This window comes from Aethalodelphis obliquidens, unplaced genomic scaffold, assembly GCF_003676395.1.
Source record: "Aethalodelphis obliquidens isolate GAN/ISIS:26980383/991018 unplaced genomic scaffold, ASM367639v1 scaffold11, whole genome shotgun sequence".
Taxonomy (NCBI): domain Eukaryota; kingdom Metazoa; phylum Chordata; class Mammalia; order Artiodactyla; family Delphinidae; genus Aethalodelphis; species Aethalodelphis obliquidens.
In genome coordinates, this window is record NW_020837955.1 from 44,886,451 (window position 1) to 44,905,468 (window position 19,018).

At 53.1% G+C, this 19,018-nt stretch overlaps 1 protein-coding gene across 7 annotated transcripts in view; it reads left to right on the forward strand.

Annotated features, from left to right (window-relative positions):
* The window catches only part of INPP5A (inositol polyphosphate-5-phosphatase A), a 177,994-nt gene that overhangs the window by 52,295 nt on the left and 106,681 nt on the right, over nt 1-19,018 (forward strand). For 6 of the 7 annotated variants that reach the window (XM_027113028.1, XM_027113021.1, XM_027113026.1 and 3 more), the window contains exon 2: nt 7,697-7,738. The exons of the other annotated variant lie outside the window; for it this stretch is intronic. In XM_027113028.1, the coding sequence (XP_026968829.1) occupies nt 7,697-7,738 (42 nt within the window). The remainder of the gene's footprint in view (nt 1-7,696; nt 7,739-19,018) is intronic. 7 annotated transcript variants of the gene reach the window in all.

Sequence of the window (19,018 nt, forward strand, 5' to 3'; positions counted from 1 at the left end):
TTTTTTTCCCCGTTGTTCATAGTGAATAGTAGTTGTTTCAAATGTTGCTAAACTATTCTGAGAGCTTTCATTGTTTTTCTCTGCCTCAAGCTTTTAAAATTAACAGTTAAAAACATGAAAGTAATGCATGGTAATAATTATAAGCATATTAAAAATGAAGAAAAGAAAAGAAAAAGAAATTGCTTCAAATACAACTACTCAAATTTTGGTGTTTTTTTCTCAGTCTTTTTTTTTACCCTGACAGAGGGTTCAAAGCAGCTGCCCCACAGGGAGGGCCCGCGACTACCTTCCGCTCAGCCATTCATTCCTCACGGACCCACGTGGGTCTGTCCGCCCTGCGTTAGCCTTGGCTCTCTGGGGACGAAGTGGAGGGCGAGGGTGGCCCGTTGCTGCAGGGTCCTCTGCAGATGGCTGTGCTGGTCTGGTCCTTGCTGTTGGGCTTGTGCGTGGGCACGAAGTATTTTTGTGTTCCTTCCATCTCTGTTAAGGTGTAAACTGCTTCCATGTTAATATGTGCTCATCAGATGTTGTATTTCTTGGTAAAATACACCTGGCGTAGTATTTATCGTTTTAATCTTTTGTAAACGTACAGTTCATCGGCATTGCGTCCATTTACAGTGCTGTGTGATCGTCGCCACTGTCTGTGCCCAGAACTTCTTTATCGTCTCGTGGATTTCTTGCTGTTGCCTCCTTCTCTCCTTCAGCAGACACACTACATGACTTTCTTTATCGATGAGCCGTCCGCAGTACTATTCTGAAGTATTCTTAATTGTAATTCTCTTATAAATGATGTTGTCGTGAACTTCTTTGTGTGCAGAGCGTTTTTGTTGTTTAGAATTACATTTTTTAGGATCGACGTCCAGAAATAGAATTTCCCATTTGGAAGGAATGAGCATTTTTAACATTTTTCCCAGCCACATTTTGCTAGTTTTTTTCTTATTCTGCAAGGTCATGAGAGCAAATTGAGGGTGTTTAAGAGGTAAGTAAGGTATGTGCTTTCTTCGAATACGCACAGAGCCCTGCCTGGCTCACGCTTTGGGCTGAAATGAGAGTATTTCTTTAAGAGCTAGTACGTGTGTTTAGCTTTTATTCTTACTTTAGTGTCTTTAACAATCACTCTGCACTAGCCAAATACGGGCTGCAGCTCTGCGGGGGCCTCCAGGCCTGGCCGCGCAGAGTCACCAGTTTGTTAATTTAGCGCTGGGACATCAGCGTGATTGCAGCCCAGCAAGACCTGTTTGGGTGGGGCTCTCTGTTAAAGGGTGCCGTACTAAGGTAGGTCTAATTTTATAGAAAATTCTGGGATACGTACATTTGAAAAAATCATTTTTGTGTTTGGTCTTGGCAGAAAAGCAGGCCTGTGTGTGTGTGTGTGTGTGTGTGTGTGTACATGCACACGCACTCACGTTTTAATGTGTGAGCATGTATTTTCTAGATATTTGGAACCACGGTGACAAAGCTTTTCCGGTGTTTCCGCTGTACCTTTCCCTTTTTCACACGGCATCGTGGGAGGTGTGTCAGGCGTGTGCACGTGTGGCTGTGCCGCTGTGCGCTTATCCAGGACAGGCCCTGGGCGGCATCCACTCTGCTCCTCCAGTAGCAGGAGCTTTCGGTCGCCCTGGTTTACCTCCTTGAGGACATCATGGTCTGTTGTTAAACTCCTTACATTCTGTGAGATAAGATTTGAGGTAGATATTTGGATCTCAGACTGTAATTGCAGTTGTAACTTGCAAGAATTTAGGGTTTTTCCACACATCTTCAGGAATGCATTAAGAAAGGGAAACAATGGGCTATATGCTGGGTGGGGACATTCTTATCTGTAGAGTTTAAAAATTATGTATTATGTTGGCATTGCAGACCGTCTTCTCATTCTTATTTTTGTTTCCAGTGTTTGCCCTTTGATGTGTGTTGTGTGGTCACGGTACGTGGTGACGTTGTGCTGTGTTCGGCAGCCCCAGAGTTTTCTGTGTGTCTCCATCAGGTGGGCCTATGAGACTTCCCTTTCTTATCACTGGGCTTGAAACTTTTTTTTTTTAAATGAAATAAGAGTAAACTGCAATAACGCACCTAGAACAGCCCCAGGGACTGCTGAGCCGCAGCCGGGGGCTTTGCTCCGGTGGAGCTGCAGCGACTCCACACGTGTTTCTCGTTAGTTTTGTCGTGGTCAGATGCGCCTGACATACGACTTACCACGTGACCCAAGTGCCAGGCTCAGTGGCATCAGGTACATTCACATCGTTGTGTAGGCGTCGCCACCATCAGCTCCAGGACTTTTTCATCTCCCGAAACTGACACTCTGCCCCCATTCAACACTCTGCATCCCCTCCCCACCACCCCTGGCCCCCACCATCTGCTTTCTGTCCCTAGGGACTTGACTGCAGTAGGGACCCAGCATGAATAGAGTTATGCGGTATTTGCCCTTTTGTGACGGGCTTATTTTGCACAGCCTAATGTCTGTAGGAGTCATCCATGGTGGAGCACGTCAGAATTTCCTTCTCTTTTGAGGCGGAATAACAGTGCAGTGTGTGGACGACACCACGCTGTGCTCGTCCGTTCCTCCACCAGCGGCCAGTTGCGCTGCTTCCACCTTTTGGCTGATTGTGAATAACAAATGCTGCTGTGAACGTGGGTGTGCAAATGGCTGCTTGAGTTTCTGCTTTCGATTCCTTTGGATAAATACCCAACGTGGAATTGCAGAATCGTATGGCGAATTCTATTTTGAATATTTTGAGGGACCACCGTACTGTTTTCCAAGGTGGGTGCACCATTTTACATTCCCACCGACGTGCGCGAGGGCTCTGATTTCTCCGCGTTCTCACCAGCGCCTGTTATTTTGTTTATCTATTTTAAGATGATGGGTGTGAAGTGGTACCTCACTGCGGTTTAGACGTGCATTTCCTTAATGGCTGGTGACGCCGAGCATCTTGTCATGCGCTTATTGGCCCTTTTTGCACCTTCCTTGGAGGAGTGTCTATTCCAGTCCTGTGCCTCTGTTGAATAGCCCTATTTGTCTTTTTGTTGTTGAGTTGTAAGAGTTTTAAAAAATATATTCTGGGTGTTAACCCACTATCAGATATGTGATTTGCCAGTATTTTCTTACATTCTGTGGGTTGCCTCTTCACTCTATTGATCGCGTCTTTTGACGCACAGAAGTTTTAAATTTGGGTGTAGGCCAGTTTAGTTTTTCATTGGTTGCCCGTGCTTTTGGTGTCGTGATCCAGGGAATCATTGCCAAATCCAGTGTCACGCAGCTTTTCCCCAACGTTTTCTTCTAAAAATGTTATAGATTTAGGTCTTATGTTTAGGTCTTTGATCCATTTTGAGTTAATTTTTATATATGGTGCTAAGTAATAGTCCAACTTTATTCTTTTGTATACAGATACCCGGTTTTCCCAAAATCATGTGTTGAAATTACCGTGTTTTCCTTATTTTGTGGTCTTGGCACCTTTGTGAAAAATCATTTGACACACATGTGATGGTTTATTTCTGGGCCCTCTTCTCTGTTCCACTGGTCTATACGTCTGTCTTTGTGCCCGTCCCATGCCGTTTTGATGACTGTGGCCGTGAAATCAGGAAGTGTAAGACCTCTAATTTCTTCTTCTTCTTCAAGATTGTTTTGACTATTTATGGTCCCTTGAGATTTCATATGAATTTTAGGATGGGTTTTTCTATTTCTGTAAAAAAAGTAGTTGGAATTTCAGTAGGGATGGCATTGAATCTGAAGATTGCTTGGGATGGTATCAACATCTTAACAGTACTGTCTTCCAGTCCATGAGCTCGGGATGTGTTTCCATTTACCGATACCTAATTTCCTGCAGAAATGTTTTGTAGTTTTCGGTGTACAAGTCTTGCCTTGGTTATCTTATTCTTTTTGATGGTATGGTAGATGGAATTTTCTTTCTCTCTTTTTTGGATTGTTCATTGTTAGTCTATAGAAAACCAGTGATTTTTGTGTGTTGATTTTGTGCCCTACGACTTTGCTATAAGTCATTTATTAGTTCTAACAGTTTTTTTGGTCGACTCTTTGGGGCTCACTATATATAAGATCATGTCATCTGTGAACAAAGATAATTTTATTTCTTCCTTTGCAATTTGGGTGCCTTTTGTGTCTTTTCTTGCCTAATGCCGTGGCTAGGACTTCCAGAACTGTGTTGAATACAAGTGGTGAGAGTGGGCATGCTTGCCTTATTCCTGATCTTAGGGGAGAAGCTTTCCATTTTTCACCATTGAGAATAATGTTAGCTGTGGTTACTTCAATTTTGAGTGTTAGAATCTATAGGCATTTCCCCCCTTAGGTTCCTTTCTGTGCTTTTATGTCTAGGAAGGCTATCTTTCTAGCATAAGGACAGCTATTTGCTTATGTCTTCTTCTGATAGTTTTTCCTGTTTCAAGTTTTGTGTTTATCTCCTGAAGTCATGTAGAGCTTATTTTGTTTGCAAAGTAAAGAAAGGATCTAATATAGCAGTTTAAAAATAAGCATTGAACTAGTTGACTACTACTGCCTTGGCCCTCACCAGTGTGACATGCCCCATTACTTCCTGCAGCTGCCTCAGTTCTGTACTTAGGAAGGGGGATGCTGTGTCTTCGAGAGTCTGGGTGCCTTTCTCTGTCAGGGGGTGCGGGACAAGCATGCTAAAATGACTCTCAATTCCTTCACGCTTCCTGTCGAAATAGAATTCTTTTATAAGGTCCTTTTTTGTTTTCCTTAAAGTCTAAGCATTATAGAAAAGTACAAATCATCCCGCAACCCAGAAAGAGCCATTGTACACGTGTCCCCAGCTCTCTGTGTGCAGGGCGGTGCAGTGAGCAGGGTGGGCTGAGTGACTGGGGCCACACAGCACTGCTATCTTCAGTCCAATGTCAAATTGAATTCTATTGGAATTTTCAGGAGAAAAAAGTACTGGCTTGAGAAAAATGCAAACTATGTCTCTCTCTAAAATTCTCCTAAGTATATGAAACCTTAAAAACAAACTTCAAGAATTCGTAGTTTGAAAATACATCTTAACTTTCGACCATGTTCGTGAACTGCCTGCTGTAAAGAAATCACTCTTCTGCAGGGGTTCTTTGCTTGCCACCCCCCCCCCCCCAACCCGGTATAGATTTAGTATCTGCGTTTTGTCAGGTCTCTGACATCACATCCCTTCACGTCTAGTCCTTAGTCCTGTGCGTAGGTGGACGCCGGGCTCGTCCCCGTGGTCCTCCGGTTTCTGTTTCTGTTCCTGAGTTCTGGGCCTGCGGGTTCCGCATCCGTCTGTCCGTCAGTGACTGGGTTGGTCTTGCTGTCCGTCTTTCCGAATCCCCTTTTCTCAGAATACTGTTCCCTCGCGAGCTTGGTTGGTTTTCCTTCCCTTTTAGGGAAGCATTTGCTCTACATTGGCTTCTGGGCCCTTTGTGTCCCGTTTTCCAGCTCCCTCCTCGGGGATGCCCATTCCTGCTGCTCCGCACCCTCAGGCTCCCGCGCTCGTGGACTCGGGACTGGAAGCTGAATCTCTTTGCCCTCTGTCTCCAGGCCGAGCCCACGAGCTGAAATGCTGGTGGGCCCTCTGTGCCCCCAAACCAGCACCCTTGCCCTCAGCCCAGGACAGGGGTGGGGGGCTGCCCTCCCCTTTCACTCGCTCCTGGTCAGGGCATCTGGGACCTTTGCACTCGAAGTCTTCTTTCTTTGATCACCCCGGGGCCCAAGGCCGACTGACTGGCCATCCCTGCTCGCGTCCTCGCCATGGCGCGGGTTGCCCCGCGTCCCTGGTTCAGGTGGGGGATCGTTCGGGTCGGTGGGAGAGGGGTGCGCGGTGCTCTCCGTGCTCTCAGAGCTGTGCCGCCGTCACCGCCTCCACCCCTCAGCCACACCCGGGACCCGGCAACAGTCTGCTGCCTGTCTCTGCGGACCTGCCTGTTCTGGAGTTCCGTGAACCGGCATCAGACGTCATCTGTCCTTTGGTGACGGGCTTCTTTCACTGAGCACAGTGTTTTGAGGCTCGTCCACGCCGTGGGCCATGTCAGTGGCCGTCGTGTTCTCTTGGACCACGTTTTGTCTCTCCGTGCATGCTGGGCTGGCCTTTGGGCAGTTCCTGCCTTTCGCCTGCCGGGATTCCGTGGCTACAAGTGCTCGTGGCCGAGCCTCTGCTTGGACAAGCGTTTCCACGTCTCTTGGGCGCATCGCTGGGCCAGCCGGCGTTTTGAGGAAGCGCCAGACCGTTTCCCACAGCAGCCGCGCCTCCCGCACCCTCCTCCCCCGCCCCCAGCCGTGTCTGAGGGTCCGCTTCTGTGCAGTCTCCCCAGACTTGTCTCTGTGTCAGCGTCCCGGGCTGTGGGGCGGCATCTCGCCGTGGTTCGGGTTTGCGTTTCCCTGACGCCTAGTGATGTTTGGCATCTTCCATGGGCTGTTGGCTGTCAGTCTGTTCAGAGCCTCTGCCCGGTCTTTCCGTGGGCGGCCTGCCTGCTCGTGCTTTTCTTTGCTCACCTGGGAGGGTGACAGACAGAGGCACGGCGTGCCCTCCTCCCCGTGCAGGACGTGGGGGCTGGAGGCTGGGCCCCGGCCCCGAACTTGGCCTTGGAGACTGGAAGGCCCCACACCCGGCTGGACGCTGGCCTCCGTCTCTGTTGCGCGGATGTGTGGAGCCTCCTCTACACCCTCCTGTGTGGTCTGCGAGGCTCTGGTTTCCCAGCCGTTTTCCCTTTGTTCGTTGCTCAGCCTGCAGTGCAGGCTACCTGCCCTCGGGACACACAGAAGCATCAGCGGGCGACAGCACCTCCCGTGTGGCAGCCGTGCACTCTGGCTTCGTGGGCCATGGGTGACGCGTTTGGGCCCAGCCGTGGTCAACCTGGACTCTGGCTCCGGGCCCACAGCCTCGCCGTCCAGAGCTCTGCTCGGAGCAGGGGTCTGAGTCCTGAGACGTGGTGGGTGGGGTTTTGTTTTTTTTGTTTCGAATTGTGGTAGAAAACACGTAACATTAGATTTGTCATCTTCGCCGTTCTTAAGCGTGGTCCAGCAGTGTCAGGGACATTCACACTGATGTTGCCAGATCTCAGGAACTTTTCATTTCCCGTGTCTGAAACTGCACCCACTGGACGTACGTCCCTGCCGTGTCTCCCGTCTCTGTCCAGGCCTGCCGTGACCTCTAGCGCCTTGGCCTCGTTGGGTTGGGTTGGACCATGCCCCTCACTCGGCTGGCTGGCCTGGTGGTCCAGGACCCTGGCAGGCCGTGTGGGAAAAGGCGGCGTCCTGTTTTCTCAGGGACCGGGCACTCTGTGTTGGCTGTGTCCTGGGGTGTCCGCAAGCCCGAAACCAGCACTTGGTGCCGCGTGGCTCTTTCCACGTTCTCAGAGCCTGGCCCGGGCCCCCTGCCGCTAGGTCCTGCCGGACACCCCCGCCTGGCTGCGGGCAGCCCCTCCCAAGCCCCCCACCCCACCCCCCGCCCCGGGGACAGAGCAGGGCTGGAGGTCAGCTCTGGATCCAGGGCTGTGGCGCCTGCCCATCACCAGGCGAGGCTTGTCCTCGCTCTGCCCCTTTTCCCTGGACGAGCTGTGGACCAGCTCCCCGTGCAGAATGGGGTCTCCCGAGTGGAGCAGGGTGTCCTCCGCCCCGTGTCGCGCCCTAGCCCCCATGAGGACGGCAGGTGGGCCATCACGTTGGCGTCTGCTCGCGGACGTCAGGGCTGTGTCACTGGCCTGACTGTCTTTTCTTCTTAATTTACAGCCAGAAAACCTCCAGAAGAACTGGCTGCGGGAATTTTATCAGGTAAGAGCCCCGTGGCGGCCGGGCCCGCGGGAGGGGAGCGGCTCACATTGCGAGAGATCACGATTCGTCCTGTGGCCTCGCGCAGGCAGCCGGGGGGTCCCATCCACTTCCCGGTTCCTCCTCGGAGGCCCCTCCCTTCTCAGATGCCCCCACCCCGGCCGGGGTCTCTGGTTGTCGGAGGGGAGGCTGTCGAAAGCTGGCGGGGACATTTGGGTGCCTTTCGGGGCGCCCTGGGTTCTGGGCAGAAAGCACGGTGACCGGCTGGCGGGTGGATGCCGGCCGGAGGCTCTGGGGGAAGCCTGTCGGGACGAGCGGCTAGTTCCCGGCACCTTCTGTGGAGCAGCTGTTGGTTGGGCCCCTCGTCTGTGGTCAGTTCTGTCCTGGATGCCGGGGGGGCCGCTCTGGAGGGATGACAGAGGACTCTGCTCCTGGAACTTGTGCTCCACGGGGACAGGCGAGGAGCACAGCCAGGACCAGCTCAGACGTCCCCCTATGAGGACCAGCCTCGCAGTATCGGGGTCCTTGGCGGCACGCGTGGGACCCTGATGGGGCGTTGAGAGGCCACTCTGGGAACTGGTGGACGAGTAGGGCATCCCGCTCAGCGGGGCTGCAGGCTGACTGTGGGCCACCAGGAGGCCAGTGTGGCCGCAGAGCCTGGGGTAGGGACCGAGTGACGAGCCCAGCACGTGTGTTCTGTGAACAGGAGGAAGTGTGGATATTGGGGGCAAGCCTCAGGGCTGCTGAGACCCCAGGGGCTGAGGGGTGGCACCTGGCGGGTCCCCTCAGGGGCGCTCGGTGTCCTGACCATCCCATGTGGGACACATGGGCCACTGGGCAGCCCTGGGCTCCTGCCGTCCCTGCTGGCACTGGGGGGTGGCCATCTGTCAAATCTGTTGGTCTGAGCTGTCCACGCCTGACCCCACCAGATGCTCAGACCACTGGTGGGGATAGGGGTGGGGTGCGGGTTCTGCTCCCACCCTGGAGATGCAGCCGGATCCAGAGGGAAGAGTCCAATGAGGTGTGTCTGCCTGGGCTATTTGGAGGCGGGCGGTGGTCTCGGCTGGGAGGGCAGGCGGGTCCCTGGGGAGCATCTGAGGCCCCGGAGGGTGGGGTTGGCAAGAGGCCGTGGCGGGGGTGTCTGTGGTAGTGAGTGGGGCTCGTTTCCCCATCACCTGGGGGTTCTGAGCTCTTCCTTCCCCACACTCTGCCCTGCCCAGGTGCAGAGCTGGCCTCAGGGCCCCGGCCGAAGCCTGGCCTGGCAGCTGTTACGTCAGCTCCAGGCAGGCAGCTGTCCAAGGGGGCAGGGCGAGACCACCTTCCTGGTCGAGGGCTCACCTCGGGGGCGCGGTCCGGCTCCAGCGGCTCCCTCTGCCTGTGGCCGTGGAGAGGCCCTGGTGTGTGGCCGGAGCCATCCGTCCAGCTCTGTCTGTTCCCTGGTCTGTGTTAGTTTCGGCCAGAACAGCTGTCATGTTTGTTCGTTTGTTTTTCATGGCTGGGCCTTGGCAGTGCCTGAGGAGCACAGGGTGTGAGATGTGGTGGGTAGCGGGCCTGGCTCCGGGCTGGGAGGGGTCTTGGCGGTGACGGCCTCAAGGATGCAGGTGGGAGGCCTGTTCGGGCGCTGGGCTGCCCTCGGTGAGAGGCCCCTGGGATCGGTCACGGGGAGCCGGCGTGAGACGCCGACTTGACAGGCCCCAGACTGAAGGCGCGGGGCTCACGTCCAGCCTTCCTTTTCCCTCCTGTTCTACTGACGACCTGGAGCCTCGGTGCAGTTAGGACAGTGAGTAGCCGGTGGGCTGGGGGTGAGTTCAGAGGGCGGCGGCTCCACTTTTTGTGAACTCTGACCCCCAGGAAACACAGACCTCCTCCTTTCTGAGCCTCCTGGCTGCACACTCAGCCGTGTCGGGCTGTTTCCGGAACCAGAGACCGACCGGCGGGTAGGCAGCTTGGTGCTTCTCTCGAGGTCGGTGTGCAGGGCGCCCGCGTCCTTTCTGGAACACTCCGCCTTGGCAAAGGGAATAGAACGTAAGGAGTGATGAGAGCTGCGGGACGCTCTTCCCGGTTTGTGAGCAGAAGCCTCTTGAGGAGGAAGGAATTTCAGTGGCAATTCTTAAAAGTAAGATTTTAACACAAGCCCCCCCCCCCGCCGCCTTTCTTGGGCGGACTTGGTCAGTGGGGTGCCCAGCCCCCTGCCCGCAGCCCAGCAGCTGTGGGTCGGGGAGCCGAGCAGCCCCACCCAGCGCAAGGCTGGCGCTGGCCCAGGGCCCAGGGGGCGGGGCCTTGAGACACGGGGAGCTGGGTGGCTGTACTTTTTTAAAAAAAATCCTAGAGTTTCTGTTATGCGGTTATGATATTTTTCAAAGTAGGCTTTTAATGACCTGCTTTTATAAACAGGAGAACTGAATACAACCTTCATGTTTTCTAGAACCCTTGGAGTAATTTTTGCTTTTTTGTCAAACTTGATCACCGTAAAAATGCAGGGACAGGAGGAAATACCGTTTATGTTCCCATCCTTAGTTCTGAACTGAGATTTTCGTGTGCTCTGTCCCGAACGTGGCCACAGCACCAGAGAGGGTGGTCAGCCTTCCAGAAGACGCAGAGCCTGGCCTCACCCCTGCTGGCCTCCCCATGCTTCCCTGCCCTCTGTGCCCATCCCAGCTCTGACCTCTCCCCAGGCCTCAGACTCCTGGAACCATCGCCAGCGACCCTCACCCACTTCCAGGCCAGCGGCAGCCTTGCCAGCCCCCTTCATGGTCCCTCGGGAATCTCCCTCGAGGCCGCCACACCCCCGTCCTTTCTCTGTGAGCAGCGGAGCGCCCTGCAAATGGAAGCCAGGTCCTGCTGCTCTCCTGCTTCCCGTCTCCTGGGCTGAGGGCCCAGGGTCCATGCGGGGCCTCCAGGCGGCCCCACTCACCCCGCTGCCTCCCTCTGTGCCTGCTCTGTTCCCAGGCACGCCTGGGGTTTGGGCCTCTGCCTTGCCCCCCCGCCCCACTCTCCTCGTCCTGAGAGGCCCCTCCCGGTCACCCTCTTGGCCTCCCCCAGCCTTATCTTGCCCTGTGGACTCGTCACTCTCTGAACTTGTATTCTGCACATGCGGCCTCCACCTCTGCCCCCAAATTCATATGCTGGAGCCTCATCCCCATTGTGATGGCATTTGAGGCGGGTCCTTTGTGAGGTGATTACGTTCAGGTGAAGTCATGAGGGTGGGGCCGTCATGGGATCAGTGCCCTTATACAAAGAGGAAGAGACCATGGCTTGGGAGGTGCCAGCCGCCGTGCAGGGTGCTGGGGGCCAGAGGGGAGGGGCCAGATACCCCGCCCTCGGGAACTTCCGCGGTGCTGCCAAGATACAGCCGGAAACGGCCCAGGGTGGCCTAGGGCTGCTCTGGGCTGGGCTGCAGGAACCAGCTTGCAGGGTCCTCAGGAAGGCCCTGGACGAGGCTGCAGCCAGACCTGAGGACGGGCAGGCGCAGCCGTTCTGCCTCTGATGGTCACTAATCCTCGTGACTGCAGGCCAGGTTGGTGGGAGGTCTATTTTAACTTTCCAGTTTACAGAGACGGTGCACTTGGGGCAGGGCCCATCCTGCTGCTGCATCCCTAGAGCCTGGAGTGTGTCTGCACGTGGTGTGTGCTCAGCTCTCAGCTGAACAACAGTGAGGAAACAGCACAAAGCAGTGGAGATAAATAAGTGTCCCCACCCCCATTCTGCCTGTGCTTGATGTCACACCCTCACGTCTAATGTCTGTGTGTCCCGGGGAAAAGGTCCCTTCCTTAGCCAGTCGCAGGTCAGCGCACTTGGACATCTTACTCTTTGTTTGGTAAACTGGGAAATCTTTCTCTGTAGGTTAATATACACTCTCTTTTAATGGCTTCAGGGTATTTCATCAAATGGATGGATAGGCCATCATGTTTTAAAGTCATTTTTCTATCAATGGCCCTTAGCTTGTTTCAAATTTATTGTAATGCTATAGATAAATTATAGAACAGGTATGACGCTGGCTCACATCCAAACATGAAAAATGAGCAAGTATTGATGATTTTCTATTGAGATAATAAATATTTGTTATTTACTAATGAGAGATCCAGTAAGATGTTAGAACTGGTTCAAAGAAGAATCCAAAGAGCAAACATATGGGCTCTGCTGTCTGCGGTGCTGAGACGAATTTGCAGAAGGGATGTAGGACTGGCCAGGAATGAGCTGTGCGCCACCAGACACTGGCATTCTTTTTTTAAAAAAAGATAATAATAATAGTATTTATTTATTTATTTATTTATGGCTGTGTTGGGTCTTCGTTGCTGCGCGCAGGCTTTCTCTAGTTCCGGCGAGTGGGGGCTACCCTTTGCTGCAGTGCGTGGGCTTCTCATTGCCGTGGCTTCTCTTGTTGCAGAGCACAGGCTCTAGGCACGCAGCCTTCAGTAGTTGTGGCACGCGGGCTCAGTAGCTGTGCTCGCGGGCTCTAGAGCGCAGGCTCAGTAGTTGTGGCACACAGGCTTAGTTGCTCCATGGCATGTGGGATCTTCCCGGACCAGGGCTCGAACCCGTGTCCCCTGCATTGGCAGGTGGATTCTTAACCACTGCGCCACCAGGGAAGCCCGACACTGGTGTTCTTGAGGTCAAGAATCTTTGCATCACTGCTGGTGTTTAGAATTCACAGAACTGTAAAACAGCTCAGAGATCATTAAAGACAGAGATAACCCGAACAGGGACAGGGCACCTCTAATCTTTTATGCCCATTTGAAAGTCTTTCACAATTTTCCCTGACAATAACTTAAAGAATAACAGGATGAGTAATATCTTCTTCCAGCTAACATGGAGAAACAGGTACCAAATTTATTCTCCTGCCTTAAACAAATTAAGACCAGAAAACATATGAAACAGTAGTTTTCAGACCTCAAGCAGCAGGCAGGACTGAGGGGATGAGAAAGGAGCCTGTACTCACCCCAGTTTACAGCCAGAGAGAACTTCTAGGCTAGTGTCCAGCAAGACAAAATTTACAATTTGATGGTTTACAACCAATAAAAAATGACCACGCAGGCAAAGAAGCAGGGAAACAGGACCCTTAAAGAGGAGAAAAGTCAGTCAACGGTATGGCTAGAGGTTTATCAGTTTTATTGACCTTGAAGAACCTGCTTTTGGTTTTATTGATCACGCCAATGTTGTTTTCTCTTTTCTCTTTCACTGATTTCTGCTCTTTATGTTTTCCTTTCTTTTCATCACTTTGGGTTTAATTTGCTCTTCTATATGTAGTTTCTGAAAGGAGAAGACAAGAGTGACCAATTTTAGAAATTTTACATTGGGGAATCATCACTAAAAATCCTGCAGACAATAAAAAGATAGTAAGGGAAATATCATGAACAACTTTTTGCCAATAAATTTGGACACTTATATGAAAGGAAGATGTTTTTGGAAAAACAAAGGATCAAAGCTAAGTCAAGAAGAAATAAATGAGCTCTCTATTAAATTAAAATTCTGCTAAACACTTTCCCACAAAAAAAACTCTCTAGGACCAGATGGTTTCACTGACGAATTCTGTCAAACATTTAAGCAAGAAACAATAACAATCCTACAGAAACTTTTCAAGAAGACTAAAGCATGGGCGATGCTTCTTAACTCATCCTGTGATGCAAGCAGTGCCCTGACAGCAAGGGCAGACAGAGGCGTCACAGAATAAAAAGATAGATCCGTATCCCCCATGGAGTAAATGCCAAAATTCATGGAACTTTAGCAAATCGAATATATGAAACTATATATATATATAAAGATACAAGCGACACAAGCATGCGTATAAACAACAACATATCAAAAAGTTAATGCATTAGTACCAAGGAACAGAAGCCTGATGTTAACATACAAAATTAATAAATAAGATTACGCATGTCAACCTACTGAGGAAGACAAACCACATGATTATCTCGGTAGGTGCACAAAAAGCACTTGCCAAAATTCTACAACCGTCTCTCGTGCAAACGCCCAGCAAACCAAGAACAGAGAGGAGCTTGCGCAGGAGCTTCTCTAGGGCACTACAAACCCCACAGCTGACGCAATGCTTTTTTGCCTCGGGAGTGGGAGTAGAGCAAGGATGCCTGGTTTCACCTCTCTGTTCAGTGTGGCAGTGAAGGTCCTAGCCAGTGCCGCCAGGCAAGAAAGGAAATAGAGCCACACAGATCTGAAACGAGGAGGTTAGACTGTGTCTGGGCCGAAGGCATGACTGGAAATCATGAGGAATCCACAGAAACTTTACTATTACAAATATAAGTCAACTTATTTAGTTTGCAACATACAAGATCAATTTGAAAACATATTTTTCTGTTAGATATGATCACTTATTACAGTAGCACCAAAATGAAATACTTGGGTATAAAGCTAATGAAATATGTTAATGTCTGTACACTGAAAACATAAAACACTGATGAAAGAAATCAGGGAAGATACAAGGAAATGGAGAGGTGTACCATGTTCATCGACTGCGAGACTCAATTATGCTAACATGTCAACTCCACTAATTGATCCACCAGTTTTGCAGTTCCAATCAAAATCTCTGCAGGACATTTTGGTAGAAGACTGCAAGATGATTCCAAAATGTAAAATGTATATGGCAGAGCAAAGGAACTAGAATAGCCAAAACAGTGTTGGAAAAAAAACAGTTAAGTTTAAGGAGTCACACTTTCTGATTTCAAGACTTACTACAAAGCTGCTGCAATCAAGACAGTGTGCTTTTGGGAAAAGGACAGAGATATGGATTAGTGGAACAGAAAAGAGATGCAGAAACAGACCCACAAATATGTCTAAGTGATTGACAAAGGCTATAAAAAGACTATTCATTAGATAAGGGACAGTCTTTTCAACAAATGGTGCTGGACCAATCAGACATCCATTTGCAAAAAAATTTTTTTTCCATACTTCACACCATACACAAAAATTAAAATACATTGTAGACTTAAATGTAAAAGTTAAAATTATGAAATTTCTAGAAGAAAACTTAAGACAAAAATTTTGTGGATGAGGCTTCCCTGGTGGTGCAGTGGTTGGGAGTCCACCTGCCGATGCAGGGGACACGGGTTTGTGCCCCGGTCCAGGAAGATCCCACATGCCGCGGAGCGGCTGGGCCCGTGAGCCATGGCCGCTGAGCCTGCGCGTCCGGAGCCTGTGCTCCGCAACGGGAGAGGCCACAACGGTGAGAGGCCCGCATACCGCAAAAAACCCAAAAAAACAAAAACAATTTTGTGGCTGGCAGCTAGGCTCGTGGTGGTGATCACTCCGTAGTGTATACAGGATTACAATGCTGCACACTTGAAACGCACAATAAGCAGACAGACAAATAAATTTAGCTCTAAGTCCCGCCCCCCCCCGTCCCCTCCCAAATCTTTATGAGCTTTGGTTAGGCAACGGTTTCTTAGATACAACACCAAAAGCACAACTCATAGAAGAAAAATGCTGATAAATTAGAACTTTGCATAATTAGGGACTTTTGCTCTTTGTTAAGACACTGTTACAGGAATGAAAAGGCACCCCAGATGTGGGAGGGATATTTGTAAATCACATTTGATGAAGGGCTTGTATCCAGAAAGTACAAGGAACTCTCAAAAGTCAATAATAAGAAAGCAGAGAACCCAGTTTACAAATGAGCAAAGGATTTGAATAGACACTTTACGGAAGAAGATACACAAATGGTAAACGTGTGAAAAGGTGCTCAACATCACTAGGCTTTCAGGAAATGCAAATTAAAACCACAGTGAGACATCAGTTCGTATGTGTCAGACTGGATACAATTAACAGAACCCTGACCACGTCCTGCGTTGACAAGGATGCAGCGCATTCTGAGCCTGCTGGCAGGAACGCAGGATGGTGAGGCCACCGTGGGAAAGCCTGTCTGTCCATTTCTGTGAAGTCAACACATGCCCACCACGTGACCCAAGATTCCCACCCTGTTTACCCACCTGACGTGGACACGTATGTTCGCACGAAACCTGAGGCGGTGTCTCCACTGCTTTCCTTGTCGTCCTCTGCGAGCCAGACTCTGGTGCGTGCCCTGATCCACTAATGTGGCTCGTGGGGATGGGAACGACGCACTCCTACAGGAAGGACGGGGGCCTGGAGGAAGCGAGACCAGGGGCACGGGCCCTGCTCGGATTCTGGGTGGCGCTGGGGGCACAGGAAGTGCCAGTTCTTCCCTCCGCCCCCTGCCGTGGGCTCGGCCGCCGCGGGTCTGCAGCTGCCCCCCTCACCCCGTGCCCAGCCTCACCCTATGCGTCAGCGTTTGAGGTCCTTTACAGAGACACAGAGCTGGTGATAGGCTGCAGACGTCGCTCGCCTGTGCTGTGCCCGTGGACGCCGGCTCATCCTCACGGCGAGCGAGGCACAGCACAGCGATTCCGCGGGACCCAGTGGTGCCCCAGCGGAGAATCCTCATTGGCCCTTGAAGAGCCACTCGCTCGCTGGTGTCAGCGTGGCTGCATTCTTTGCCCCTGAGACTGGGACGAAGGCCCACCCCCCTCGGAGCCCACTGACGTGGTGCCACCGGTGTGTCCAGGCTGCCCTTCTGGAAAGTGCTCTGACCCCTGACCCCGGGACCCCCTCCGAAGTGGATACTAGGGGGGCTCACACCCACAGGGCCCCGCAGCTCAGCAAACTGGTCGGGTGTGATGGACTTTCAGTGATGGGGCAGAGGGTTCGTTGTGCTGTTCGCTGTGACGATGCGAAGGCACCTGCGTTAAATCCACACGCATGGGAACAACGGGCCGCAGGACTCCAGGCGACCCCTGTCTCACGTTCCTCGGGCCCGTTTCCTTCAGTTGTAGCTGCCGCGTGGCGGGCGCTTGCGGCCTTTCACTCCTGCGACGGGCTCAAACTGCCGAACTCTGTTTCCCACGTGAGGAAAGGGAGGTTTAGAGATTCCGAGACCTGCCGGGTTGCATTAACAGGACGGCGCCCGTCGCTGTGATTCCAAAGGCCCCTGAGCTGGGAGACGCGGTGCTGGGGGCGCGGGGGCCGCAGGCAGGCAGAGGGAGGCGGCGGGGGGGGGGGGTGTTGATGGGAGTCGGGCCCAGGGGTGAAAGGGGGTTAGGTGGCCTCCCTGACAGAGGAGGAAGAGGCGAGGACACGGGGATTCCGAGGTGGGGAGGAGAGCAGCGGGAAGAAGGGGTGGATGCAGGCCGGCTGGAGGGGCGGGGCCGGCCGGAGGGGCGGGGCCTGAGGACCTGGGGGGACTGGGCTCACCCGGGCACCCGGGACCCTAGCGCAGGGACCACGTGGCAACTGGGAGAGGCTTGGAGCCCCGGCAGGGAGAGGAGATGGGTGCAGGGCGGGGAGCCTGCGGGCCGGGACTCTGGAGGCCGCCTCCTTGGGGTCCAGGGTCCCGGGGAAGAGATAGTCTTTAGGGGGTGGCTGGGGCTGGGGGGAGGCCACTGTGATGAAAGGCCGGGGCGGGGCTGGGGGCTTATCTGGACTCTTAGACGGTGATCACAGTACCCTGTGCGCTGCAAATGGCCCCGAGGAACACGGGCCGCTTCAGGAAGCAGGGTTCCAGAAGGGATTCCAAGGCATCTTGTGCTGTGCCCGGGAGTCTGTGGCCGCCAGCTGGCCCTACGGTCAATGTGGAAAGCTGGGTGGGCGTGTGTGGGGCGCGCAGTGGCCTCACGTGTCGGCCCAGGACCTGCTTTGGTCCTGCTCCCACCTTGGTTGGGAAGAGTGCTTTTTAAATCAGTCCGTTCATATACAACTCTGATGTCCCAAAGCAACAGGTTTTGTTAAGAGTCGACCGAGCTCCATAGTTCTGCCTCTTTAAAAGGAGCGGTCTTGTGTCCAGCTGTCTGGATCTGGTGTAAAGCAGTGGCTTGCCCTGCCTGCCGGACGCTGCTTCACCTTTGCGGTCGGCGGTCCAGCGTGCCTGTAGGTGCCACGGCCAGTGGCTGCACTAAGAAAACTCCAGCCCTGCACTTTGGGCTGGACGGCCAGGCCTGCCCCCACCCCAAGGACGCGGAGCGGCCCTCCTGCCCCACACGGGGCCAGGGAGACAACTTCGCTGATCGGACGGCCAGGCCCTCTGCCTGCTGGCGAGGTCACAGAAGCTCGTGGTGTCCTGGGTGCTGGCCGGCGGCTGCTGTGGGGCCTGGGCTCTGGGACGGCGCCCCGTCAGGGCCCCAGGAGCTGAGTCTGGGCCTCCTGGGGGCGGGCGCCCAGCCTCCACCCACAGCCAGTCCCAGCGCAGCCCTGGGGCAGAGCGGGGGCAGTCTGGGTGTCCAGAGGACAGCCCCACCTGCCCAGGCCAAGGGTGGGCAGACGTTGTGTGCAGGGTGTGTTCAGGCGCAGTTGGTAGGTGGCAGCCATCTTCCCTCGGGAGGAATTCCTTTGTCCCTTTTCGGCTCCTTATCTTGGCTCTCCCGGCTTCCACCGGGTTGTTTGTGGATGTGATTCCTTTTTAGGTCACTCAGACGCTTCTCTTTGGAAAAAGCCTAACCAGGCCTGGCTGTTTCTATTTTTAGTGGGGGGGAGGGGATGGCAGGGCTGCTCTCCTGCGTTCTGGGAGCCGAGGGCCGCCCTCTCACTGGGCCACCTGCACAGCATCAGGAAGGGGCTGCTTTTTGGCCGCATGGTGTGTATTTTTTGGTTTTTTTAATTCCCTAGGCTCTTCCTTGCCAAAGTTTCTACTTCGCTCTTTTCCAAAATATTTTTCTTGAGCCTTCCTATGAACGAACCCACCTATTTTTATCAGTTGCCTACTTTTTCCCTAAAGTTCGCAGAAGCTCCTTTTTTTGGTAGAGAATTTTGGCCGAGCACGTGTGCAGTTTGGGCAGTGACCTTGTCCCAGGTGGGCAGGGTGGGAGCCAAGCCAGAGCCCAGGTGGGCGGAGGCGCCAGACACCGACCCTCCTGGGGGCCTGGAGCCCTCTGCCCCGTCCAGTTCCCGCTTTACTGAGCTCCTTCCAACCAGACGTGACCCGACGTGCTGCCCACACCTTGGAGGGACATTCCTGTCCATCCTCAAGATGTCCATGCCATCGGACCCAAAGGGATCTCTGTCTGGGCTCATTCAGCTTCCAGAGCTCCTTCCCAGAGGCTGGGGAAGGCCAGCAGCTCCATCCTCAGCTGCCCAGAGAGCTCTGGGCTGGAACTGGCGCGTGTGGTTCTGGGGCGGGAAGGACTGCGCGGCCCCGGGGCCTGGGTATATCCCCACAGCCGGTCCCGGCACCGCAGCATTTGTGGTGGCGTCGAACTGACATGCCGTCTGGTGCTTCCTCTGTGTCTGGCCTGTGCACGGCGATTGTCCCAGGCAGGCGCCTAGGGA